Source organism: Phalacrocorax aristotelis, chromosome 1 (assembly GCF_949628215.1).
Source record: "Phalacrocorax aristotelis chromosome 1, bGulAri2.1, whole genome shotgun sequence".
Lineage (NCBI taxonomy): Eukaryota > Metazoa > Chordata > Aves > Suliformes > Phalacrocoracidae > Phalacrocorax > Phalacrocorax aristotelis.
Genome location: NC_134276.1, coordinates 23267008 through 23293690, shown reverse-complemented (window position 1 = coordinate 23293690; position 26683 = coordinate 23267008). Strand labels below are relative to the sequence as shown.

Sequence of the window (26683 nt, the reverse complement as noted above, 5' to 3'; positions counted from 1 at the left end):
TAAACAAACCATTAAAATTTAAGTTGGTTATGATAGAGTGGGTATTTTTATTACAGTTTTAAGTCGTTCACCACAGACAGTGTAAAAAGATCAAATTCTATTAATTTTTGAGTTTTAATTTTATATTAGGGAAAGGGGTTGTTTATAGGACTCTTCAGAATGGTACTAACAGAGTTTTACATGGACAAGACAGTCCTCCAGCTTTTTTCTATTTTTAATCATTCCACCTGAAATAAATATATTACCATCATTTCAAAATTACTTCAGTAACAATGTTTGATTTTGATCTGGTAGCCTAAGATCAGTCCAAAATTAGTATCAGCCTTTTTCATTTCACTTTTTTGAAATCAAGCTGATAAAAGTAGCTTAAATGCTGTAGTTATCCTTGGAATGAAATTAGTTTGCACTTCAGAAAATAAAGTCCCTGTTGAGAAACGTGCCTTTTTCCTCTCTCTGAGTGTTAGCATAGTGGCTGGCCAAGAAAGTAACCCCAGAGATTTCCAAAATGTTGCCTTTTAATGAGCAATTGTAGACACTGTTCGAATGCTGCCTAATTTATTTCGATACTCAAGGGCTCTCCTTGGTTGCCAGAATAGGGAGCTTGAGTTCCAGTAACGCTTTGGAAATCATTGCTGGGCAGGTGGCAATTACAGTTTCCAAAGCCATAAGTGGCTATAAATTGACTATAAATAGGATTTATATGCTGCAGTGAGTCTTCCCTATCAATGTGCTGCCACTGGGGCTTTCAGATGCTAGGGGGGTGTCCATCAGAGTCATTCTGTCACGCCAAGAGAGACGTACAGAGGTAAAAGCCAAACTTTTTGGAAAATACAATGTCTTTACTGCTTTTAGTTTACCTGTGCGGGTGCTGAGCTGTTGTATTCAAGTGACGAGGCTCAGTCTCTGCCAGCTGTAATTAAGTGCAGAGTTAAGGTGCAGCTCAGCGCGTACACCTCAGTTGGATATTTCTGAAAATGTCTTTAAAGGCTTTTATGAGTAGTAAAGGACTAAAAGAAAGCCAGAAAGGACTGCAAGGTGAAACTCAGCATTTTCTTGCCCAGTCAAACAAGAAGTATTAGCCTTTCAAGATCTGAGGGAACAGCGTTTAGTAACAGCTACGTAAAAGCATATGTTGTCTGCAAGGTATAGATAGGTGCCTAATATTTTCAAAGTGCTCTACAAATTGTCCCTTTTTTTCTGCTGGACTGTGACTGTAATTCATGTAAACCATGTCCTAATGAGAATCACTTTCCCCAAGAAATGCTAAGGCTGTTTCATTCTGAAATTGTGAACTGCCTTGTAGAAAGAATTACATTTTATTGCATATATTCTTCTGTGCCCTTTGAATGCTTTTGTATTTTATGTATTTACTTTAGCTAGAGACAGTTAAAAATAAAACTAGATATAATTTAAAGGCTCTGTTGGAGGAGTCCTAGTGGGTTTTGCTGGTGGTAGCTCTAAATGTTATTTCTCCTAGCTAAGCCTCCTTTCCATCTGCCCAAGGTTACAGCCTGTCTTGGGGCAGTAGCGGACCAGGACACAGCCAGGGTTTGGTGTCTGAGCTTGCAGTGCTGCTGCACTGTTCTGGAGCGTGGAGGTGGCTCGGGCAGGGCTACCTCCCTCTTTGCTGCTGGAGCAGCAGCCTCTTGCAGGGGTAGGGTATTGGTGGGTGCGGAGCTGTACCCCGTGCTGAAACTGCCACAGCCACATTGTTTGGCATTGACCTCTCAGAGCCCCCCAGCTCAGATGCGTGATGTAATTGTGGCAGCTGTTGTATATAGATTTCTGGGCCCTTTCTCTTCATATTTTTTTTAAGTGTTAATATTGCTGTTAGATGATGGGAAGCTGCAAGTTTATTTTTTTGCTTACTTATGTTGTAATGGGGACCATTAAAAGGTTTAGTTAAGGCAAGTCAGTATAGTCCATTTGGTGTTAGTTTTATCTGCTGAAGTTACAGGGCAGGGGTTCTTCCACCAGGGCACAATAGTACGTGCTAAGGATGGAGTTGTAGTGTTAACTTCGAACCCCTTCTTACAGAAAAAGGCAAGTCCATCTTTTGTGCTGTTTTTTGTGGTGCTCCTGTGTTCTGCCAAATCTCATTGCACTGTTAATTTTTATCTTAACTTTATAGTGCAAGAAATGACTGAAGATTACTGATCTTTGTATCAGTGGGCCACATAACACGCACAGTACTTGTTTATAGGGAGGGAAAATTTAATCGTTTTTCATTTACAACTGAATTTTGAGTGCTACAGGTAATAAATCTGAAACTCTGACCCAGTTGAAGTCAGTGGAAAATCTTGTAAATTCATGCTAAGACTCGATATAACCACCTTTTTCTACTGTCCTAATAAATAAATTCCATTTTTTCTGGATTTCAAGGGTTTTTTAATTTTTCACATCATGGAAGTCCTGCATATTGTTAGACATAAGCTTTCTTCAGAGATTTGTATGTATTCTTTTTATTTTATTCTTTGTTCTATTATTTTATAATTTTAAGTGATGCTGAGCATTACACTAAAGCACATTCGAGGTTCTTGTCCTAGAGAACAAACCATGTAAAGATCTAAGGAAGAGAAATGAAGGAGACCAGAACAAAAACTCTGGACTATGATGACAGGTGTTCCCTGTTAAAGAGGTGTAGTCACCTTTGTGAGAAAAGGCCTCTAGTTGTGCCAGAGGAGGCTTAGATTGGCTATTAGGAAAAATCTCTTCACCAAAAGGGTTGTCAAGCACTGGAAGAGGCTGCCCAGGGAAGTGGCTGAGTCACCATCCCTGGAGGTATTTAAAAGACATGTAGATGTGGTGCTCAGTGACATGGTTTAGTGGTGGACTTGGCAGTGTTAGGTTAATGGTTGGACTCAGTGATCTTAAGGGTCTTTTCCAAACTAAAAATAGATTTGTAGCTTGAGCAGCCAAAGTGGGTTTGCAAGAGAGGATGTAAGGACAAGAGAGGAGGCCTGGTAGGGTCAGATAAGTAGGTTGCTCCAAGGTTGGTTTTATAGTAAGCTCTGAATTTAGTTTGGAAAGGACTTTATTTCCATAACTAAAAACAATTAAACATGTGAAAATATAATTCTGATTTTGTTGTTGTTGTTTTGCAGGTCAATAGCTTTGACATAAGCAATGTGTCTCACAACCACGCTCGAGCTGTGCTTTCCCAGCCTTGCTCGGTGCTGCACCTCACTGTGCTGAGAGAGAGGCGGTTCGGCAGCCGCACACACAACCACGCAGACACCACCAGCTCCTTGCGGGAAGACAGCTTTCAAGTGACGCTGCATAAACGCGACTCCAGCGAGCAGCTTGGCATTAAACTTGTACGCAGAACAGACGAGCCAGGAGTTTTCATTCTTGACCTTTTGGAAGGGGGGTTGGCTGCTCAAGATGGCAGGCTCTGCAGCAACGACCGTGTACTTGCCATCAATGGCCATGACTTGAAGCACGGGACACCCGAGCTTGCTGCTCAGGTTATACAGGTAATTTGCATTCCCTACCTGAGTCCTTAGCTCAGCTTTATTTCTTGGGTGAAGCCTGGGGTAGAGTCTGTCCTGGACAGAACAGCTTGTGTAACACCTAAAAGCCTGCAGCAATGCAATTCACTGTGATTTATGTTCTGGAAATAATAGTGCAAAACAAGGTCTGCTTTGGCACCTAGCAGATGAACTTTACCTCCTTAGAAGTGAAAAGTGCATTAGTCTTCCATGGCATACAGCCTGAAGGTTAGAAGACCACTCATGAGCAAGGAAAGTACCATGCAGCCTATTGCTTAGCAGAAAAAAAAGTGGGGATTATTATTATATTTATGTATATATTGTAGCTTTAATCTCTCAGTAAGCTCTATAGAAGTGGGCTTTGTTTTGTATTTATTTGCCTGTGCGTGGAATTGGGGTTAAAACAGGAAAAAGATCTATCAGACTTCGTAGAGGCAACAGGTAGCAGCTAGGAAGAAACAAATAAGTCTTCTCTGAGTCCCATGCCGTAAAATGCATTTTGTATGTGTTCAAGAAAGGGCTTTTCCAAATGATTGGCTCTGCTCTGGACACAAATATACCCAAAGCTTGATGCAGTCTGACACATGACCCTTCCTTGTTCCCACAGGAAAACCTTTACTCCATGCCCTTCTTCCAGTCTGTAAGGAAACAGCTGCAGCGTGTTGCTGCTTCCTGCTGACTGGATATTGGTGAAAATTACTCTTTTTTGTAGGAAAGTTGGAATAGACCAGTAATAGGTTCTTGCAGTCTAGCACAGTCATCTTTGCTTAACTGAGTACCACAGAGAGAGCTGTGATACAAATGAGTAGTAAATATTTGTTTCAGGTATCATTTTAAGAGCTTCCATGGCAGTTAAAAGAAAATGGCAATGATCTTGGGAATCATCATTTCAGTTCCCCAGTTTTTGGATACAGTGAAGTGGTCAGAATTTTACACTGAGTAACTCTTATCTATTGAGGTATATTTTTGCGGCAATAGAAAGAGTTGATGCTTCAGTTAACATCTGGTATCAGAGTTTCCTGATATTCCCCAAACTCCAGAATTTGATGGTCTGCTCATATATACCATGTTTCTTGGAAGACTCTTTGGGAAATACCAGAGGTGTTCAGAGCTTTTGACCAAAATCTGCAGACCCTGGAGCCATCATGTGGGGATTTCTTTATTTTATTGCTACATGTTGCAGAAGTTCATAGAGATTGCAAATGGAATTGGATGACTTTTAGTGTTTGAAGCTTCATAACAGAAAGTGAGAAATAATCCCTTCTGGCAAAGGATTTCCAGTTGATACAGATGTAACACCAGGGGAAAAGCAGGAATGTTAATATCCCCTCTGTTCTGGGAGGAACTGCAGCAAGAAATAAGTAAGGGACTATGCAGTCTAAAAAGTTTGTGGCACCCTGAGGAACTGGAAAACAAATTCTGCTGTTCCCTTGTTTCATCATTTTCCTCTCCCTCTGCTAATAATCAATATCCTATCAACTTCATTACTTTGTTTTATGTATTCGGCAGGCTAGTGGGGAGAGAGTGAATTTGATCATCTCTAGACCCCTGAAGTCACAGACCGTCAGTATTATCCGAGACACGGGGACTCACAACAGCAACTCACACCAACACCAGTCCCAGCAGCTGTTTCACAGCAGACCCAACTCACATAAGGTTGGTGTTTCGCTTTCTGAGTTATAAATACAGTTTTATTCTTGTGATGGTCTAAGTGTGTAGCAAGGCAAGATTGGAAGAAGGGGTTCTATCTTCTTTTTTACTTCTGGTTTTATGTTTGTTTGTTTTTTGTTTTTAAAAAGATTACTTTCAGGTACTCAAGTCCTGTATCATGTCTGGAGTGGGAACAAAAGATATGCAACAGCTTTTCAATATGTTTTGGATTTGCAGACTGCAGTGAAAGAAGAAAGTTCTCTGAGCTCATACAGCTGTAGTTGTTAGACCTTGTCTAAGACAGTGGCTTATGTGTTAGTGCTGCATGGGACAGCTGTCATTCAAGAATGCTCTCTTTGTTCCCGCTGTGCTGGCTGCAGCCAGCAAGGACAGGAGATGTGGTGCACACATACAAACAGCATGTTGGAGGCATGTGCCATCTCTTCCATGAGCCAGCAGTGCTGAGTTCTGCAGGGCCAAGCTGGGAGAGAAAGGCAGCATGAAGAGACATTCGTGAAGCTAGTGTCAAATTATCCAGAAGACCTGCAGAAATAAAGCCTGTGCTTGAGATGTTCTTGTAGTTAGAAAAATATGACCTCTCACTGTTGAGAATTTGATTTTGTGAAATAATTGTCACGTTGGCCATGTCAATGAAGCCACCTTTCCTCCTCTCCTCTCTGTTGTCATCACTGTTTGTCATACTTCTGTTGGGAGGATTTACATGTGTTATTAGTATTTTCTTCTAAAAGTTTGGGTAGTTTCAGAAAAGAAAAAGTGAGGCTCTAGGATGCTTGTTTTCCTCCTGAGAGACAAAGGTGAGGCTCCTGAATACAGTTAGTGGCTGTTAGTACATGCCACAATGTTGGGCCATATCAGCACAATGATTACAGCTCACCTACATCAGAGCTTGAACCCACTTTCCATCTGTTAGCATGGGTTGTATTCGTATCACAGTTCCAAAGTTGATCTGTTGGCAGAGCTGATTTCCCTCGCAGATCAGTACCACCCATGGGCTCTTTCAAAATGGGAAGTCCCATATAACCGCAAGTGGACATTTCCCATGTTTCATACCGTTTATCTTTGCCCCTCTCTCATTAACCTACAGTTGGCTTAGAAGTCCTGTGGCTTAAAAATGTTTACATAATTACATGGCACCGGCCAGTTAGTTCTAAAGCCCAGAGACTTAAGAAGGAGCTGTCTTTATAAGCTATGGTATGTGTACATATAGCTACATCTGTGATTAACATGTAATGTGAGGACCAGAGTGAGTCAGAAGGAGCATGTGGCATTGGAAGTTGAAGAAAGCAGTGTTGCCATTTTCCAAGAGAAGGCGGGAATAAATAAGTATTTGTAATTGGAAGAATCTCTCAGGTTATTTCTTCTGTTATTTTGGATTCCTTGCCAATATTCTGTTAAGATGCTAGTGAAGGTGTATGTGTAGTGGTTTAAATGTATCGGTAAATATCCTGAAGAGGAAGAGCTTCAGCAAATAAAATATACTTTGATTCAGGTTTAGATCCTTTTGATGGGGCAAAACTAAATATGGGCTAAACTTTATAATTCAGGTGTTAGAAAACTAAACATAGCATCTCCTCTTGCTTCGAGTTTGGGTCTCCTTTATAATTATTAGGGAGTCTGCATAAGGCACCCATCACCAGCCTATAGCACTGATTGGCCTTAGTACTCTGGGAGATTCAACATACCAGCTGCAAAAGAAAACATGATGTATAAGGGCTTTGAATGGTCTCTCTGTGTCAGTATGAAAACACATGCGTTTTCATTTCCTAGGAGCTTCTCTGTAGTTGTGGGCCATATTCTACTGACAATGAGGTAATGCTGATGTTCACCAAGACAGCAAAAGATTTGTTTCTGGTTTGTGTGCACTCTTTTGACAATATGGTTTTGTAGTGCAGTCTTAAAGTTCAGCCTATTCCATTGTAGGATGCTAAGAAAAGCTGGAGTGAGGTTTTCAAGACAGGCCTTTATAAACTTTCTGTCTATATTTAAGTGTCTACATTAGTGGCTTTTTTGATTTTGGGGTGGTTGGTTTTTTTTCTAACCTGGAGGAAATCCAGCCAAAGATGATTTGCACTACTTAGTCCTTTTAATCCATTCTGATAAAGTGCCAAAGTATAGCTTTGGGGTAAACTTAGTTTTGTTTGTTCTTTTTTAAAGTTTTAACAATGTCATATATCCTTGTTAAACAGGATCTCTCCCAGTGTGTTACATGCCAAGAAAAGCACATTACTGTGAAAAAAGAGCCACATGAATCTCTGGGAATGACAGTGGCAGGAGGCAGAGGCAGCAAAAGTGGTGAACTGCCCATCTTCGTGACAAGTGTGCAGCCTCACGGGTGTTTGGCAAGAGATGGCAGGATTAAACGAGGTGGGGCTCGGCTTTCCTGATGGCATGGGTGGCCTCTGCTGTTTGACGAATGTGTTCGCTGGAGTCTCGTGGTGTCAAAAAGTCTTTTCACAGATGTAGGGAAGCACCAATGGATGCTTTTCTTCATGTTTCAATAATGGAAATATGGTATTTAGTATCACACTTCCACCTTTTAAAGGAAAGGGATGTTTAGAGAATGATAGCAGGGGAAGCAGATAAGACCAGGAAATGTCTGGTTAAATTCTTTAAAGCTGATGGTAATCCCCTGAGCTGAGAGTCTGGTGCAATGCTTTGTACTGTAGTGCACGCATCCTGTTTTTGTGTTTAATGTGGTGGGCTGGGCCCCATCTCTGTCCAAGGAATCTCTGCACTTCAGCGTAATATCTAAACAGCAGAGATGCTCTGATGGCAGGCCACAGCTCACCCATGCTTAGTTTACCCCCAAAACTACTTCACTGTTGACCCTGCTTCCTGAATGCTTCCATATCCTCTGGGACAGCTTGGGTTTGCTAGTTGTCAGGGGTGCTGCAGCACCCATCCCTGTTCATCGCCTTTCAGATGGGAACCAGGAGGTGGATGTTAGGCTTGGTGTAGGTGAAGGCAGTCCTACCTGATCAATAACAAAGTATTTGATGATTAAAGCAAATTGTTCTGTATGTGAAAAGAAGACTTCTTATGGGAACTCTGCGATTCAGCATTCACAGAATTACAGATTTAGGAAAGAAATTTATGAAAAAAATACTTCACAGATTGCAAATTTAAAAAGAACGGTGTGGGAGCATCCTTATATGCTTCTGAGAGAGGGAGATTTACACCCACATACCAACAGGTATCCTTTCTTTTTCTGTACTACTATGAAAAACACACTTGATGGAAGAATGGCAATTGCTCTTTCATTGTGTAACATTAAAGTAACCACAGCAGCAACAGAAGTGATTTAAAGTTAAGCTGCACCTCAACTTTAGGTTTTCCTGGGAAGAAAAAGCTTTCAAAAAATGAGTCTCGTTCCAGATGTGATCCAGGTCTTCACACTTTTGCTTTGTTTTTTCTGGCTTGCATCAGTGAGACATTGCGTGAAAGAGGAGACTGTCTCTGGTTGGACAGTAAATAACATTCTTGTTTTCATCCTGAGGCTTTTTAAAAATATTCTGAAATAAAATAAAAATTGTGGTAGTTTTTTTAGTGGCCTAGACTCTTTCCAGATTATCTTTGTAGAGATGTTCTTTCTTCTAATGGACTGGTTTTTGTACCAACCTTTCCAGTAGTTTATGAATCCATTTTGTTCTCCTGAGTAACAAGTTAGAAAAAGCAGAAGACCTAAAACACCCTGTGGAGGCTCACTTACCTACAAGACTTGGTTACTTTGTGGTGCCCATAGTGTTGCTTCTGTCATTCTTCCTTCCCTTTTAAAGTTAGGTGGACCTAAGAGACACCACTGGAAACAATTATCTAGTGGCATCTGCAACGACAATTGCAGTAGCGATGAAGGTGCTTAGGCAATTTTTGTCTCAAATTTTCAGGGCAATGTACCATTGAAACTGCAACATTTGATGTGCTAAGTGGAAATAAATAATACTCATCCAGCTTAATAGTTCAGCACACCAGTGTTTCAAACTGGCAGTATAAGGCTTCAGAGCTATTCACGTTTCCAGGCTGTTAGTTCAGACTGCCTCAGCTCCAAAAAATACAGTGTGAAACCCTGGCGGGAGAGGTGCTGTCAGTAGGAACGACTCTGACAGACTGGTGTATTCTCCCTTGTGCCTTTGAACAGGTGATGTGCTGCTGAACATCAACGGCATTGATTTGACTAACCTAAGTCACAGTGAGGCGGTGGCCATGCTGAAAGCTAGTGCTGCCTCTTCGGTAGTTGCCCTGAAAGCCCTGGAAGTCCAGATTGTAGAAGAACAGCCCCAGGCTAATGAAGAACAATTGAGTACCATCAGTGAAAATGAATATGACGCCAGTTGGTCACCATCCTGGGTCATGTGGCTGGGACTTCCAAGGTATGGAATTAATTGGTAAAGTAATTAGTTACCTGTTTTAAGCTAAGTCTGAGAGAGATGCAAAAGCAGACCTGATTAGTTACAGCACATCTGCCCTTATTTCTGCCTGAGCGACCATCTCGGCTATATTCAGTTGGCATTGTGCTTACGAAGCAGACTGTGAACAGGAGCAATGTATCCTTAGGAAGCTGGAAAATGAATAGACTTGGTTTATCCCTTCACAAACCACAGCAACTACCTGTGTGGATTCTTCTCACTGAACGCAAGCCATCTTTTCTATTGCTTAAATATATCATAAGTTCCTGTAGCATATCTAAAACCAGAGAGATTATTAATAAAAACACAAAGGATTTACCCACATGTCTCTGCTAATCTGCTAGCTAAATTTATGAGGCCAAATACACAACTTCAGAATATTGGATCAGACTTGCCATTCTCACAGGCTCTCAACACAGGTATCTTCCAAACATATGAGCCTGTAGTTACAAATCCCCATCTATTTTTTTCAAGTACCCACTACCATCTCTGCCAAATGCAAAAACTCACCAAGATTTGCAGCAAGCTCCCTCCCCTTGACTAATCTGCAGTCTGCTGGGCATCAACATGTTTCATTTTTACTCTTCTGTTTTTCACTCTGTTGTGGCTGCAGCTATAAGCTCATTCCAGCACTGCTTGCTATCAGGAAAAGCTCCCACTAGAGCGAATAGCGTTATTAACTCCAGCACGGGGGTGCAGGTTAATGCGTCTCCCTCTGATAGAGTTACAGGGCTCAGGTCTGTGGTTTAAGCATAAAACCATGACAAGAACCAGGCGTATTGGTAGCAGAGCTGCAGCGAGCAGAACCATGCATTGGCTGTCCAAGCATTTCACATTTTTTATTTTCTGAGTTTCACTATCAATTAATTTCTCTTCCATTCAGGTATTAAGGAGTTACTTAATATTAATAAACATCTCTCAGTTTTGGTAAATGTACTTGCTTTCTATGCTTTAACTGTGTTTTATTGCTTATATACTGCAGATGCCCGTGCACGGCTCCTAAAGTTCCGCTATGCATTGTACTGCTATTCTTTAAAGGAGTGTTGTACATCTTTTTTACCCAAAAGCTAATTTGTATGTGTGTTTTGTTTTGGTTTTAGTTTTTTTTTTTTAATTATTCTCTATTTCATCAGCAAGAATTCATTTTCACTGAGAAGGATAACATCTGCCAGCACAGTTAGGGAAGCATGGTCTGGATTATTTACATTTTGTGTAAGAAAATGCCTATTTGTTTATATTTTCATCACTGGTGATGCATCAGTTCAGAGGTAGAGATGATGATGTGTGGATTCTTAGATCTTTATTTAAAGTAGAAAAAGCCTAAACTGGCTGGGGGTGGAAGAAAAATGCATTGCATTTTTGACTTGCAAACTAAAGACGTTGGGTATCTATTTTCCACCCACATTCTTGCCACCTGTGAAATCCCTAAAATGCCATTCTATTACTGTCAGTTTACAGAGTTAACTGTGTTTAAGTAATTATTCTAGCACTGCGTTATTTCTTTGAAAACACTTTCCTGCCTCAAGATTGTGGTTTTTTTTAGTAATCATTTGAATATTACAAAATTACTCTGTTTGGGAACAGAAGTCTAATCACCATCCCTCCCCTTCTCTTCCACGCTTAGCACGGTGGTAACGATGAGACAGCAGGTGTTGTGCCTACTATAAAAATATCTATATGTGGTATACACGGCTTTTTTTTATGCTATCCTGTGCTTCCATTCCACAGCTGCCTACATAGCTGCCACGATGTAGTACTGCGGCGGAGCAATTTAGGGAGCTGGGGTTTCAGCATTGTCGGTGGCTACGAGGAGAACCACACAAATCAGCCTTTCTTCATTAAAACGATTGTTCTTGGAACTCCTGCGTACTTTGATGGAAGACTAAAGTAAGCTAAAATAACAGTAATAATAATAATAATCAACACTTTTAAATAGTTGCGTGCTGGTGCAGCTAATTGCTTAATGAAATAGGCTGTAGCATCTCATGCTGAGGCAGGACATGCAGCCCAGTAGTGCTTTGCCTCCCTGATGAGTGTGATGCAGGGCAGTACAGGGCATTCCTGCTGGGGAAAGGGTGTCTGTCAGAGGTGGTGCTTGCGCTGACACCTCTGCCATCTCCCGTCCTCCTCCCTAGCTCTGGTGCTGATGTCACCTGCTGTCTCCATCTCGTTGTTGACTCTTCTTTAGGCCAGGAGACATTGCAAAATGCATATGTGCAGAACTGGCTAGTTTATAATTGTTTGTCTTCCTACGGAACAGCTAAAAAATCAGAACTTACTTCTGTAAAGTGGGGAGAACTGCTTTATCCTTTCATACAGACTTCTAAAGCCACTGCTGGAAACTGTGGTACTGAAGATGGGCACCGCTGCTTTAATGGAAGAGCAAGAAAGTAGATGAAAAAGATCTCTGAAAAGGTTGTTAAGGAACCAAGTCCCCATGCTAGTGCCCTGAGAGTCATTAGTTGGCGGGAAAGACACCAATAAATGAGGCAAGTTCAGTGAAGGCCCCTGAGATGGTGTGAGCTGGAGCACTTGCCCTGTGAGGAGAGGGCTTCAGGGGCACCTAACGGCCCCTTCCAGTACCTACAAGGAGATTATCAAGGATACAGAGCCTGGGCTTTTCACAGTGGTGCAGAGTGAGATGACAAGAAACAACAGGCACAAGTTGAACAAAAGAGGCTGAATCAGAATCATAGAATAGTTTGGTTTGGAAGGGACCTTTAAAGGTCACCTATTCCAACCCCCCTGCAATGAGCAGGGACATCTTCAACTAGATCAGACTGGTTATAAGGAGAAACTATTTCCCTGTGAGGATGGTCAGGCAGTGGCACAGGTTGTGTAGTCTCTGCCCTTGAGGGTTTCTGAGACCTGACTGGATAAGCCCTGAGAGAGATGGTCAGATCTCACAGCTGACCTTGCTTTGAGCAGGAGGTGGGACTATACCTCCTGAGGTCCCTTCTGACCTTAAAGACTATATGATTCTACTTATGTGTTATGTTTGGATGCAACCCCCAGGTTGACTATCCATATATGCATCTTAGCCTTGTTTAGGATTAGATCAGAACTAGGACTTAAATTCTTGTTAAAGGTTCCCTTGTTCATAAACTTATTTTTTGTGAAGACGGCAGTAAAGAATATGCAACTTGAAGTTTTATGGCATGATTTTTACATGTAGATTTACTTACAAAGCAACTTAAGAAAAAAATGTACTTACGCCTAGAGCCTTGCCAGTAATTCACGTTTTTTCAGTTCAATGACTAAACAAATAAATGAAAAAATAGCTTGGCTGAACACAAAATTACATTTCTTTGGCCAACTCTGGAACAGTTGGAATTAAATGAAAGATTTCAGTTCAACCCAAAGTAATTTCAGATTGGGGAATTAATAACTAGAAGTCTTCACAGAAAACATAATTCTTAAGAAGAGAGAAAGAGTGGTTGTGGTCACACTTACCCCCTTGTAAGGAATGGAAAAGATAATCTTGTGTGATATTGTAATGTAGTACCCTCTGTTCAAATGTACTGTCTCGCTGAGAACATGGACTTAAAAATGGGCCATCAACAAGGGAGAGCTCCTTAGAACCTGCACCATGAGTTATCATGGGGCAGGTCTTTTTGAAGCGGCTCTGTTCTGTTTAAATTATCTGAATGTTTTGTTAGGCTGGAGAGGAAGGGAGAAAATAACTTCACAGTTCAGCAGCTAAGACAGTTTTCTGCCTACATTATCTGTCTGGTGTGATTTTATAAAGCTGAAATTGTTTCAGCAGAAATGCTGGGTGAGTGAGACCGCAGTCAGTGAACTGTAGCATTTTGGTTTGGTTGGCAGGGGTACTTGGTTCAGGCAGAGAAGCGCTTTTGAGTGCGCATTTGACTGGTGTTGGCCACACTGCCTCTTCTTCCTCTGCTCTGCCCTAGTGGAGGGCACCAGGAGAGCATCTTTTTGCCATCCATTTTGGTGCCTCCAATAAATAGTTGGGAGGAGCAGTTTCAGGAAGAGTCTTGTTTGATCTCCAGAGTAATTTTCGACTGCTCTGGGGATGCGAAATACACACTCAAGTCACAGAAAAGAGGTGCTTGGAGACGGAGCATGCTCAACATAGGAGGAACTTGAGCGCTTTTTTTAAAGTTTCTCTTGCGCTTGTAAGAACTAAAACTTAACCCTTAGAGGTCAATTTTCTCAAGGCCAATAAGCAGCATCCTCCCAGATTTCAAGTCCCTTCTTCAAAGCACATAGATGCTACAGTTTCTCGTTTGAACCATCTGCTGAGGGGGATTTCAAGGCAAATGGTTACATTTGACAAAATCGTAAGCCATTGAAAACAAGGTTCTCGGTTGGGATGTGGTTGGTAACCATAAGTATCTTTACTTACACCTCCTACAGTAACGGCATGTTTGGTGTAAATGTGTTATAATCCACACAAACAAAGAGAAATGCTTCTGTCACGCACATGCTATCTTATTATCTTCTCTTGACTCCGTTAGATCTTGCCAACTGTCTTCCCTCGCATTTCCCTAGAGTTCAGCTCTTAATGCAGAACTATTATTTGTATTAGAATTGAATCCCACTGATTTGGGAATTTCCCAGATGAGTTTCAGTAGTAAAACAGGCTTAAAATTGAACCCTTTGGGGTTTTTATCACCCCAGAGTTGAAGTGCTGTTTGTTGGTGTGTACTAGTTACTGCAGATCAGTAGTCGTCATTTTTTTCCCCTTCTTATGTTTTTAGGTGTGGTGATATGATTGTTGCTGTAAATGGACTATCCACGGTTGGAATGAGCCATTCTGCACTCGTTCCCATGCTGAAGGAGCAGAGGAACAAAGTGACTTTAACGGTGATTTGCTGGCCTGGAAGTCTCATATAGATTTGTGAATCACTTCGGTTCAAGCAGCTTCTTTTTCTAGATAGCTGGCACAAATATCTCCTCTATCTTTTTTCCCCTATTGATACAGCTGGTTATACGCAGGGCCAAAACTGCTGTATTTTCTTTTTTTTACAGGCCTCTTAGACTCACTCTATGTATCTTTCCATCCTGAAATAGCCGTTTCTGTTTGCTATATCCATTGCTGATGCAAATGCAAATATACACGAGCTCACAAAGAAACTCCCACTCCGATATGCCTGTCATTGAGCTTTCCCCATGAGGCTTGTAGAGTGAGCAGAAGAACTTAGTGGTTCTTTGGGTTTCTCTGCACAGTCCTCAAGTTATATGTGATATATAAACGTAATAGCCATGTGCCCGTTCTTCCCTGTGGAGAGAACGTGTGTCAGTACCGCAGTGACACATCTATCTGCTGCTATGAATCAAAATCCATTTCCAAAGGTACGTCTCTTCATTCTGTATGCCTTTCCATTTTTGATTCAGTATTTCAGACTGATTCAAGTAATCCATCTTACTCATCAAAAATTACTTCATTCCCCAGATTTTTCTTGCAGGGCACCGGTGTTTATAGAAAAGTAGGACAAAAGCCTGGTATTACTGGAATTTTTGTAAAGTGCAATAATTGGACTCTTTGTTAGGAAACTTTAATATATTGGAGAGTTTGTATCCTATAATGGTAAGGAATATGGAAGTAATTACTGTTGCAACGCTGACAAGAATACACGTGCTCGAGGTTGCCTTTGAGTGAATGGCTTGCAGTGTTAGACTTTACTTTACAAATGAATGTTTTGCTATGTCAGAGAATTTTGATGAACATTTTTATGAAGATCATTTTTACAGTTTCTATTGTAGTTGTCAGCTCTCTTTATTCATGTGTGGAAACAATACTTTGACTTGCACTTTCTAAATGAGAGAATTATTTCCAGGAAAAAACCAAGCTATTAAGAAACCATACGTTATGGTTTACAGGTGGGCAGGCTAGAAAGAAGGCTCTTTGAATTCAAGTCCAACTGCAAAGTAAGCTGCAAAATTCACTTTTATTCCGTCACCTCCTGACAAATGTGCAAATGCCTTGATATCAAATGCTGAAACGATCTCTCTTGCATTTCAGGATATTTTTTTTCCCTTTAGAGAGCACCTGCTATTAAGTTGTCAGTAAGAGTAATACTATTTATCTTGGATTGTATTTAGTGTTTTTACGAACCAACCTGTAACTTCTCGACTTTGCCTTTCCGTGATATTTGCAGGCTAAGCACCCATTTGTTTAAGAAAAGAGGGGCTGAGCGCAGAAAGAAATGTGCTGACCTGGAGCTAACCCTGTGCGTTGTCAGTGTTCTGCGTATTTGAAAAAGACCTTCATTTATAAACAGGTTGCCAACCTGAACTCATTTTATGAATGACGTCTATATTGTATTATTGATTACCAGAGAATGTATTTGAGAATCACAGCATATTTCAATTGTGAAGCATGAACTTTATTTTCAGACTTAGCCAGTATAATATTGGGGCATATTATCGCATGTCATTAGTTCCAGTAGCTTTGTTTTCAAAAGAAATAAAGTTACTCTTTTGGAAAAAAATGGTAAAAATCTCATATGAATGAAGTGGTTTTATTCCTCTCTGTAATGTATGCTATCGGTTTAATTTGATTATATTAAAATACAAAAAATGCCCTCCGCAGTATATTACTGTACTGAGAATTTTTGTTTCTGAAGCAAACACCAAACTTATTTGACACCCTAACTGATTTAAGAACAAGTTTCCTCCCATCCCCAGATGCTGTTTAACTGTATGCTTTGCTCTTCATGCAGGTTTTTTTGTAAAGTACATCTTAGTGTAGACTTTAGTGAAGATTATGACGTATGTACTAGATCTAATGGTTTTTTATTTTAAAAATTACACTTTTCATTCAAAACCCTGCAAAAATCAGATTTTTAGATTTTTTTCTTTTATATGTATATGTAACAAAAGCATGGGTTAGCTTAAAATGTGCAGTTTTGTTTCTGTGTGCTGTAGCTTCTGATCAGAATGTCTAGCGATAAAACCTTTCTGAATTAATTACCTTCCTGAATCATCTTTCCCTTTTCTCTTGTAGCTACGTAGTTGGGTTTGGTTTTCTGTGCCTTCTGTTTTAAATTATTTCAAGTTTTTTTTTCCCCAGATATTGCTATCTAATTGTATGGTATTAATGAAGGATGAATGAAAATAAAAGTTCGTTCTACTCATTTTAATAACTCAAAGTATTGTCTCACTCTTTGCAAAAGATACGCGTAGCTCAATGCAGACTCAGTTTAAAGGTTTTATTTTTTTCCCCCCCTGTGGTGATTTATCATAAATTACAGTTAGTGAATGTACCAGAAGAGTCTGAGGGCATGCTCATCCCGCCAGGGTAACGTACCAGCTGTTTAAACAGTAATACCAGCACTGAAAAGTGTTTCTAAAGCAGAGGCAAGATCTGTGTCATACGGTACTTTGCCACAAGCAGCGTTTCCTTTTTCCCTTCAACACCAGCTGGTGCCGATCAGCTGGAGGATGTTTTCACAGCGTAGATTTGATGCAAGGAGACAGTCTTGCTGGAAACATCAGTTTTACAGCTGAAACTTGAGTCTCCTGGTAATCAATTCCCATCTCCATCTCCCGCAGGCAAGTATGCTCTATCTTTAGACGTCTGTGAAGCTGGAATGAGTCTAAAAGCAATTTCTTAATGATTTGCAGTAATGTTGCCCCAAACCTGGATTCTCATTCCTTGCAGTAGTTAGTCGGCTATGAATAGATAAGTTCCTTTAAAACAAAACCATGCCTACTTACAGAAATGCAGAAGAAACCAGTCACACCTGCCAGTAGGTTATTAGCTCTTGCACTTCTTGTAAGGTAAGAACTACCAAGATGATCAGGGGACTGGAGCATCTCCCTTATGAGGAAAGGCTGAGAGACTTGGGTTTGTTCAGCCTGGAGACAAGAAGACTGAGGGGGGACCTCGTCAATACTTATAAATATCTGAAGGGTGGGTGTCAAGAGGATGGGGCTGGACTCTTTTCAGTGGTGCCCAATGACAGGACAAGGGTCAATGGACACAGGCTGGAACACAGGAAGTTCCACTTAAACATGAGAAAAAACTCCTTTCCTGTGAGGGTGACAGAGCAGTGGAACCGGCTGCCCAGGGAGGCTGTGGAGTCTCCTTCCCTGGAGACATTCAAAACCCGCCTGGATGAGTTCCTGTGCCCCCTGCTCTGGGTGTGCCTGCTCAAGCAGGGGGTTGGACGAGATGATTTCCAGAGGTCCCTTCCAACCCCTACCATTCTGTGATTCTATAAGAGCCAGACCATCAGTGTTTTGATTTACAGGCAGATTAATGAATTCATTTTTGCAACTGAACATGCACAGAGCTGTTATGTGAGATGTTGGGACCTCATTATCTGTGGGCTGGAGCTTTGTGGGAGGAACACCTTTCCCAAACAACCCTAGGGATCTCCAGCAAAGATTGTAAAACAGTTCTATTCTGCTTCACAGCATGCCAGTGATATTTCATTTGCCTCTCTAAACTTCCTAGTTAGAGTCAGGAACAACTGAGGGGAAAATTCAGCATCACAAAAGAATTAAGAATTCATTTATTGTCAGGTCTGGGGCAGGTGTTACGAAAATCTAAGCCCAGTTCTCAGATATAGTGTGACCCAGATAATAACAGAAGCAAGGCAAGTTCCTTTTAGTTAAGGAGCTTGACCATTTACTTCTGAGGCAATGTTAATGGATCATAAAAATCTGTTGACAAATGAAGGTAGGAGATCCTGATGAGTTAAAAGAATGAGTATGCCAGGCAGGGCAGCAATGATGGCAAACACAGAGTTAAGTCCACACACGTCTGATGCCACATGGCCCAAGAAGATGTTGTAACACCAAGGAAGGTCAGTGAACATCATCCTTCTAGTTTTCTCAGGCAAATTCTAGGAAAGCTTATTTACCTAAAAAGTGGATCTCCCCTGACACATAGAAAAAGGAGAGGCAGAAAATTATTTGCAATGGCCTCATCACACCTGACATGAATCTGTCCAGCTAGTGAAGAACAAGTCTTAGATTACTTGTTGCCCAGAGGATGGAGAAACCCTTAGACTTCATGCTTCTGGGACAATTCAAATAATGTTACATGGATAAGAAAGCTTAATTCCAGCCAAATATTGATGATGCCCTTCTGTTTGTTGCCATATCGCATGGATGGGTCCCCTGAATGTTAGCAGTGCAATACGGATGCAACTCTCACCTCAGTGATGCATTGCAATTGATACGCTGGTGATGAGCTCCCTTCTGTAGAGACACAGAAAACTTCAGACAACTCAAGAAATCAGAGGCTTGAGAGTCCGGTCAAAGGTGCCGGAGCCTGCTCAGCATCAGCCATGGCATTCACTGTGCCTGAAGCTGTTTTAGATGAAGGAGGAATGTGTTTGGGTTTGGAAGTTGTTTTTGTTGTTAAACTATGCTGGTAAAGGCTGGCTGGAGGAATCTGTGGGTTGCAAGCAAAGCCAAGCAGAAACAGCACGCTCCTTAGGAGGGAAAGCCAAGTTTGTTTTGCCAAAGGAGGATTGAGAGCCAACCACTCCCATCGTAGGAGGGGGAGGGGTTGAGCAAGAGATAGAAGGGAAGAACCTCTTCTGTGACCCTTAGGGGCAAATACTGCATCTAGGAGGGGCTGCCCCTCTTCGCCCTCCTTCCCAAGTAGTAGTAGCTACCTTAAACACCTCAACTCCCCTTCTGGACCATGGCTCAGGTTTAGAGAGAAGAGGCCATGGCATTGAGGCCACTTTTCATCCTGCAGCAGCCTGCTGCAGTGGCAAATGCCAGCTTTGGGGATGCCAGAGTCAGCCATCATAGTCTCAGAGGTGACTCAGTCTTGGGCATCTTGCAGGGAGGTGGTCTGCAAAACAACCACCCCTGCTTTCTAAGGTACAGCTGCAAGTGTTCATGTAAACACATCAGGAGCACTCTAAGTCTGGTCTCAGAGTTAGGCTTGCCTAATGCTACAGATCCATAGTACACGGAATAACATCTGCTGTGTGGGGGGTTCATCCAGCAGCTCTGCTTTACCCCCAAAGCGTAGAGTATGGTGGTGCAAAACCACCGCTATTTCAGGAGCTATGTACCAGTGTTGGTAATGCTTACAGGAGCAGCTGAAGGAGAGGAGGTAAGTTTTACTAAAACAGAGATCACTCTTCATGCTTTTACCTATTAATGGACTATCACATTCTCTGCAGCACATTTTCTGTGAAATTAGAGCTGGATGTGTTCTCTTGCATTAACTAGTTTACTACTAGGCTGGGCAAGACACATCACATAAGGGAGATGATATTGTAGACAGTGAGGGAATTTAATTACAATGATGAATTTAATGCTATGATGGGGTTTAGATGTAGCCGTGACATTAGCTACTTGTAGTGACTTCATTGCTTAGCAACCTCTGCACCTGGCAGCAAGATCCAAAATGCCTTTTTTTCTGCCTTTTTTCTGCCCCTAAAGCAGGCAGGTGTTGAACCTTAACCAGCCTCAGGGTGAGCCCAGGCATCGGAAGGGTTCCACAAGCCCTTTCTCAGCGAGCAGCTCCACTAAAGCTAAATGGAGATGGGTTTGCAGTTTGGACCCAGCTTTGTATGGTAACGAATGAAATACGCAATTAAGGAACCCATTTGGTATTTCTTTCAATCTGGGACAAACCAAAGTGCTGGTGGCTTTGCTCCCAGGTTTTGCTATAAAGCGATTGTGGAAAGCTACTGAAGAGAAGCATTTTAATCAGATTAGAATAGATAAAGAGTATAACCCCATGGTTATACAATTGAGCTTTCTAATCATATTAAACTTTAATACTGGCATCAGTGCCATATTGGAGCAACAATCACAAAATCTACAAGCACAAAATATTACAGATCCTTAAACATATTACAAAATGTCATCCACTAAAGTTAAAAAATGTTATCGTGTTTGGGGAAATGTGCCAGCTAAAAAAAAAACAAACAACAAGCAAAAACAAAAACGGGAGCCTGAAGTCCTGCACACATGTGCAGATTAAATGCAGTACAGCAGAGGCAAGGCTTGACCTTTCTGTTTCTTACTTCTTTTTATTAATTGAACTGCTTCCCAAACAGCTACTTCTGCCACCACTATTACCCACCTTAGTCCTCCCTTGTTGTGGAACGCAGCAAGAGGTGACTCCTTTTTACTGGTGAAGCAGCCCTGGAAAGAAACAGCTTCAGCTTTGTCACACCTCTGCTGTTGCAGCCACCACTCAGCATCCATCAGTGCTTCATGCAGGAGAGGACTGGAGACAAGAGCTGAAGGAAAGGGGCTGTCAATGCACGTCAAACGCCTGATTTCAGTGGGTCCATCTTCTGGCGTCTGTGTGTTTCCACTGATTTGAGTTTCCTCTGTGATTCATGTTTGTGAGTACAAAAGACCCTGCTTGGAAATGGTGGCCTTGCACTGAAATTCTGCCCACGGCTGCAAGTTGTGCTGGTATGCCTCCGGGCTGCAGCAGCCTTGAATCGCAGCAGGCAATCACGGCTGGCCCTCCTTGAGCGAAACAGCCAAGCAATAATTAAAAACCAAATGTTTCACTTTCTTCTTCCCTCCAGCTGGAGTTTCTTCTTCCCACAAGCAGGCTAGAGGAGCTATGCGATTTGTTTTGATTGAATAGAGTCAAGGTAGCAAAGACCTCGAATTTAAACCGCATAGACCCTTCTGGCTGCAGTGTGAGTGTAGCTCGCAGCTTGGCATGGGGCAATGTCTGTGAGGGCAGCCGGGACAGGAGCCACTACACTGCCACAGCCCTCATCCTGTGCCCTTGGAGTGAGATTTTATTCTGCTGAGTATTCTGCACCTCACAGAGACTTCCTCATCCTTAAACTAAATAGCATTTACCCCTACATTTTTTCTTCCCAAGCTTTGCACTGTTTTAGCACATTCCCTGTCCCCTGTCCCACTGCCATGATGCTCAGCCGCTCCCCCACAACCTTTTAAGTGCTGCTTTTTCCAAGGCACCTTCCAGCTTGCTAATGCTTCCTCTGGGCTCACAGTTTCTCTGCATCATCCTCCGACAGGTAGCGTGCGGTCCCGGGAGGCCTAAGGGGTATTTTGGGCTTTCCATCACTGCAGGCACAATTGGTGCTGGGGGTGCAACTTGGTGCCGGGACAGCTGCTGGGTTCGCTGCTCCCAGCCACGGGGGAAGCATCACGGCTGGGTCCCAGAGAGGTTCCCCTGCCTCCAGCACCCACCCCAGCACCCCACGCACCAGCGGAGCCACGTGGTCCCAGGGAGGCAGGGGGGACCACTCTCTAACAGCCCAGGAAGTTTGGCTCTTTGTGTTTCTTTGTGATTGACGCCCTGGTAATTATGCACCTTATGAAGATATGCGATGTAATCATACCCTTCTAAAAATGCCTTGGATTAAAAGCTTTTCCTGCGTCTTTAGGTGATGGGCCTGCAATTACAGAAAATGAACTGCATTTTAGCTTTCCATTGAAATTAATAACAGTGGTTCTCCAGTTGACTCCGTGAGTAGTTAATGGAACAAACTGGATGCTTCACTACAATATGGGTTTTAAAGCTATTTGAGAGAGATTCTGTGTTTCAAATAGGAAAATAATTCACACGATGCAAAACCATTTTGTTTGCATCTTTGTGAAATAATGGCTCTGTGTAGCTTCAAGATGTAACTGTTTATTGATAATGATTTCAACATGCTCTTCCATCCCTCACTGCACTTGGGGGGAATGACCTGCAGAGAACTTTGAAAAAAGAAAAACAAGCCAAGGAATTAATGATGCAGAAAAGAGCTCCAGCCTGGCCTGAGCTGCACAAATGGGTTTTACCATAAACCTTGAAAAATAGATTTGTGTGGGTTCATGCAGGGGCAGAACAGCAAATATGCCGAGACTTGCTGAATTTCAGTTACCCCATCTCCAGCTCGGCTCAGTTAAACTCAAGCTGTGATAAATCGACAAATTTTGGAGTGCTGCTGGTGGGTTGCAACCGATCTCAGGGGAAGAGCAGCCAGCCCCCCTCCTACATCCCAGTTAACCTGCCCCATAGGCAGGGGCAAAAGAGCTCACATGTCTTCTGCTGCATCTGCCTCCTTTCAGAGCTTCTTGCCTGACGAGCAGAGCTGCGTCTAGGGTGTCACTCTCCAGGTGAGCGGAAAAGTGAGTGGTCCCTCTTTCTCCTGTGCCTTTTGCATATGAACTGGGCTGAGGATGGACCAGCATCCAACTCTGCACCTCCCATGGTGAAACCAGTCCCACTGCTCCTCTACACTGGGGATACCAGAGGTCCAGAGCAGTGACAATAACCAGCAGGACCAACCATGGGGCTTTCTCGCCATGGAGTGTGTGTACCACGGGGCCACCCCCTCTCCTTCCACCATCACCACCTGCATACCACCAGCCCTGCCCGCTCCTTCAGTGCCACAGCTCACCCAAGAAACATTTCAACACATTTGGCAAGTCCACTCTTGTACCTGCTCACCTGCTCACCCTTTTCGATCAACGTTGTCTCCCATAACCAGGAAGCTTTTCCTGGTGCTGGCATTTGCACAGGCAGCTGCCGAATAGGCTGATCCCCATTAGCTTGTGCTGCAGCCACTGCTTTCCAGCACCAGCCATGGTGTTTTTGGAAACCTGTAATCCTGTGCCTTATTCTTCTATGGCCACCATGTCAGTGTCCACATTTTTATCTCCCATCTAGTGAACACGTTTTTACTGTGAAGCCAAAGCAGAGCAGGCGCTAAGTGCCACCAGCAGCCCGGAGCTGGAGCTGGCTCCCCAGTCCTGGTTCATTTAGCAAGGCACGAAGAGCCCCGAGCACACCCGCCTCCTGCCCAAGAAGTGCTCTCCTCAGGCTGTCCCCCAGGGATGCAGGGTCAGTCCTCACTCCCACACACTGTGCCCTGCCAGGGGGTGTTCATGTGTCACTGTTGCCAGCTTTACTGCCTTTCCCCTGGCTGATAGCATCACCTGTGTGAGTTTCAGTACTTTTTCTGACATCAGAAATAGTTGTATTTCCAGAGCATGTCTTTCAGCTGTCTGGAGCAACCTGAACTGCAAGCTAAAGAAACTATTTCGCAAGGAACTCCTTGAATGAAACACTTACCCTCTCTGTTTTTTCTCCAAAAGCATCTGCCAGAAATCTAATGAGACATCAACCATAAAAAAATATTTTTCTCCTGGGACTCACACACTCACAGGAAAATATCCCCTCAGTCAACGGCCATGCACATGAACCTGTACAGCACTGGCCTCCTCAGGTACCCTCTCAGAGGTTGATTGACACCAATTTCCAACAACATGCTCTGAAACACCCCAGCCTGCACCCAGAGCCACGTGCAACTGCAGCGCTTGCACAAGGACGTGTTTTAGTGGCATCCTGCTTCCCAGCCAGGAGGCAAGATTGGATGTGGTCGGGAACAAGGGGGCATAATCAATCAAAACCTCAGGACAGGGAAACAGTAGGTAATTTTCTAGCATATTTTATGGGTAATATATTTTTATGATCTATGTATGACCCATATAATTAACTATAACAAGCTATATGTTATAGGTAACAAATTATAGATAATTAGCTACAAGTTTGCAGCCTTTGGGTGGCCCAGAATGGGCAAGACTGAATTTCAATTGTTTGTTCTCTTTCCAGACTCACAGTTCCTCGAGGCATGGCTCTGCTTTCTTACCCAGCTGTAAATCAGTCTTAGCTAGGTTAAAAAAAAAAAAGCACACAAGCACCCATTTTTCCTTTGGTTCTTTCTCTGCTAATTCACCTTCCCCTCACCTTTTATGTAATCTCTACCTTTCCCAAGACCTGGAAAGGACTGACCCCACCACCCACCCAGTACCCCTGGACCAGCACTGCTGCTGCAAGCTACTGCCAGGACAGGTGATTCAACCCCAGGGCAGGCTTTGAAGGCATCCAGCAGCAGCTATGCTTCTGTCTACACTTAATTCATTTTATTTCAGTGTCTCATTGTTTTTGTTGGCAAGGAAGGTAGGGGGAGGGATTTTTATTTTTTACCAGGAGCGGAGTCAACTGAGAAGCATTGCAGAAACGTCTTTCGGCAGACAGCTGCTGCTTCTCGCCCATCCTGCATGGGGCAGAGGAAAATTTGCCCTAATCTAATGAAATCTGATGCATTTGTCTGCTTTTAGAAAATCCTTCATTTATTGCCAAAATTTGTTAATTCTATTATCAAATAGATCAACTACATCCAGGTCTTTGCATATATTATGGTCTTGTGGGCTACACAACTACGCCACACATGGATTATCAACAAGAGGTGTCTGTAATGGCTTGCCTTTGCCTTAATTTGTGCCCCGTTAGCACAAGAAGCCGCAGGTCCTCAGCTATTGCCATTTCTCATGGCTGGAGCATTCAAGTACCTGTTCTTTGAAATACCAAAACCTTTCTCCCTAAACAAACTCCTCTGTGCAGGGCCCCAAATTAAATCAACCTTTAGACACGTGTAGTAAAGCCCTGAAAGAGGAGGTTTTAGTGGCAACGCCGCCAGCCGCCTGCTCAGAGCCTCTCTGACGGCTGGCCCAGCCATCACGCTGCTGCCTGACGCCGGTGGCCTCGTGGGGGTCATCAGCTGCCACGGGCAGGCAGGGTCTTCCTGGGCACCGGCCACAGCTTCCTCTAAAGGACTCCAGGTAAAGTCAACTGAAATGAATACGATGCAAGGCTTGCGGCTCATTCTTCCATTCCTATGTTACGAATGAGCAACCAGATGCGCATCTTCCTTGGTTTAGGGTAAATATTTTATCAGCTGTATCTTTCAGATGCTGTGTTGCTTTCCTGCTGTCTCCCATTCATGGCAAAGAATAAGGAGCTGCTCACCTGGGCTTGAAAGTGTTTTTTATGAATTGTATGGGTTGTGACGCTGAAATGAAAAACCTATTGACTTTGTGACAAGGAAGGAAGGCTGAGCAGAGAGATGCATCTTCGTGATGCAAATTTCCCTGTCATTTAGTGCGATTTTTCATTGTCAAACAGATAAAAGCTAACCAGGGAGTGAGAAGCAAACCTGGCATGTTGTGACAGACACTTGCAAACAGCAGATAAAATGTGCCGTTTCCAGCTTCAGCCAGGTGTGTCTGACTGTCATTCGGTGAGTCTGCGGAAGCTTTGAATATCAGATATTTTAATTATAAATGTTCAGTCAAGTCAATATGTTTCTCAGGAGCAGCGACAGACAAAAAGGGCTTTCTTAAAATTCAGCATGCACAGCGACATCTCCAGAACTTAAAAATACAACACGCACATCTTTAAAAAGAAAGATTTAAAACATATATATGCAAAACATGAACAGCAAAATAGACCTTCGGGGAGACTGCAGGTAAGCTTCAGCCCAAACTTGGTAAGAAACACCTGCTTTGGAAGTCCACAAAGACTTTGCAATGCATAATTATGTTGCGCTTCGATACCTTGAAGCAAAACACAGCTGTAACTGTACAACCTTTGAGCTACCTGGGAGCTTCACAATAGAGGAGAATTTCACTAGGCAGGTGTCTCTCCCACCAATGGTCTGGAAGTGAGGCACGAGGATAGAGATGCTCTGCCCAGGCACAGACATCCATTGTGTTGATGCCTAATTCTTATCCCAGGAACTTGGGCTTCCTTTCTCCTTAATGGAGAGAAGCTGGCATTTTTAGGTGCTGTTCATCTCACCCTAACGTAGCTGTCTAAAATAAATCAGACGACTCACACTGTGGACAAAGCTTTTTTCCTTCTCTTGAAAGGGAGCAGGCAATGAGCAGCTGAGGTACCAACTTTTTCACAATAGTGTCTAAAGGTAGGTGAGATGAACCCTACCATAGATAGCTAGAGCTTTGCAGCGGTCCTTCTAATAAGTCAGATATAAAGTTTCCAAGAGAGGCTTGTTTTGATAGCACACAAGAAAATTTAAGCAACAAAGAATATTTTGGCTCCCCTCCTGGGCATCAGACAACATTAATAAATCATCACAATATGTTAATGTAACACCAGGATGCTTGGAGATACTCATAACTCCTTGGAGATATCCAAAAGCCATATGGACATGGTGCTGGGTGACTGGCAGGTGGTCCTGCTTGTGCAGGCGGTTGGACCAAATGACCTCCAGAGCTCCCTTCCCACCTCAATCCCTCTGCGATTCTGTGAAATCTAAACATAATGTAAAAATAATACAGAAATTAAGAATGTTCTCATTGAAGCCTTTCCTGAAAGACAACACT

The 26683-nt window shown here is 42.7% G+C and overlaps 1 protein-coding gene across 2 annotated transcripts in view; it reads left to right on the top strand.

Annotated features, from left to right (window-relative positions):
- LNX2 (ligand of numb-protein X 2) overlaps positions 1 to 16677 on the top strand; it is a 60206-nt gene extending 43529 nt beyond the window's left edge. For both annotated transcript variants that reach the window (XM_075084186.1, XM_075084177.1), the window contains exons 5-10: positions 3105 to 3476; positions 5001 to 5147; positions 7349 to 7526; positions 9298 to 9529; positions 11294 to 11452; positions 14290 to 16677. In XM_075084186.1, the coding sequence (XP_074940287.1) occupies positions 3105 to 3476; positions 5001 to 5147; positions 7349 to 7526; positions 9298 to 9529; positions 11294 to 11452; positions 14290 to 14425 (1224 nt within the window). In that variant the 3' untranslated portion in view covers positions 14426 to 16677. The remainder of the gene's footprint in view (positions 1 to 3104; positions 3477 to 5000; positions 5148 to 7348; positions 7527 to 9297; positions 9530 to 11293; positions 11453 to 14289) is intronic.
- The last annotated feature ends 10006 nt before the right edge of the window (positions 16678 to 26683 follow it).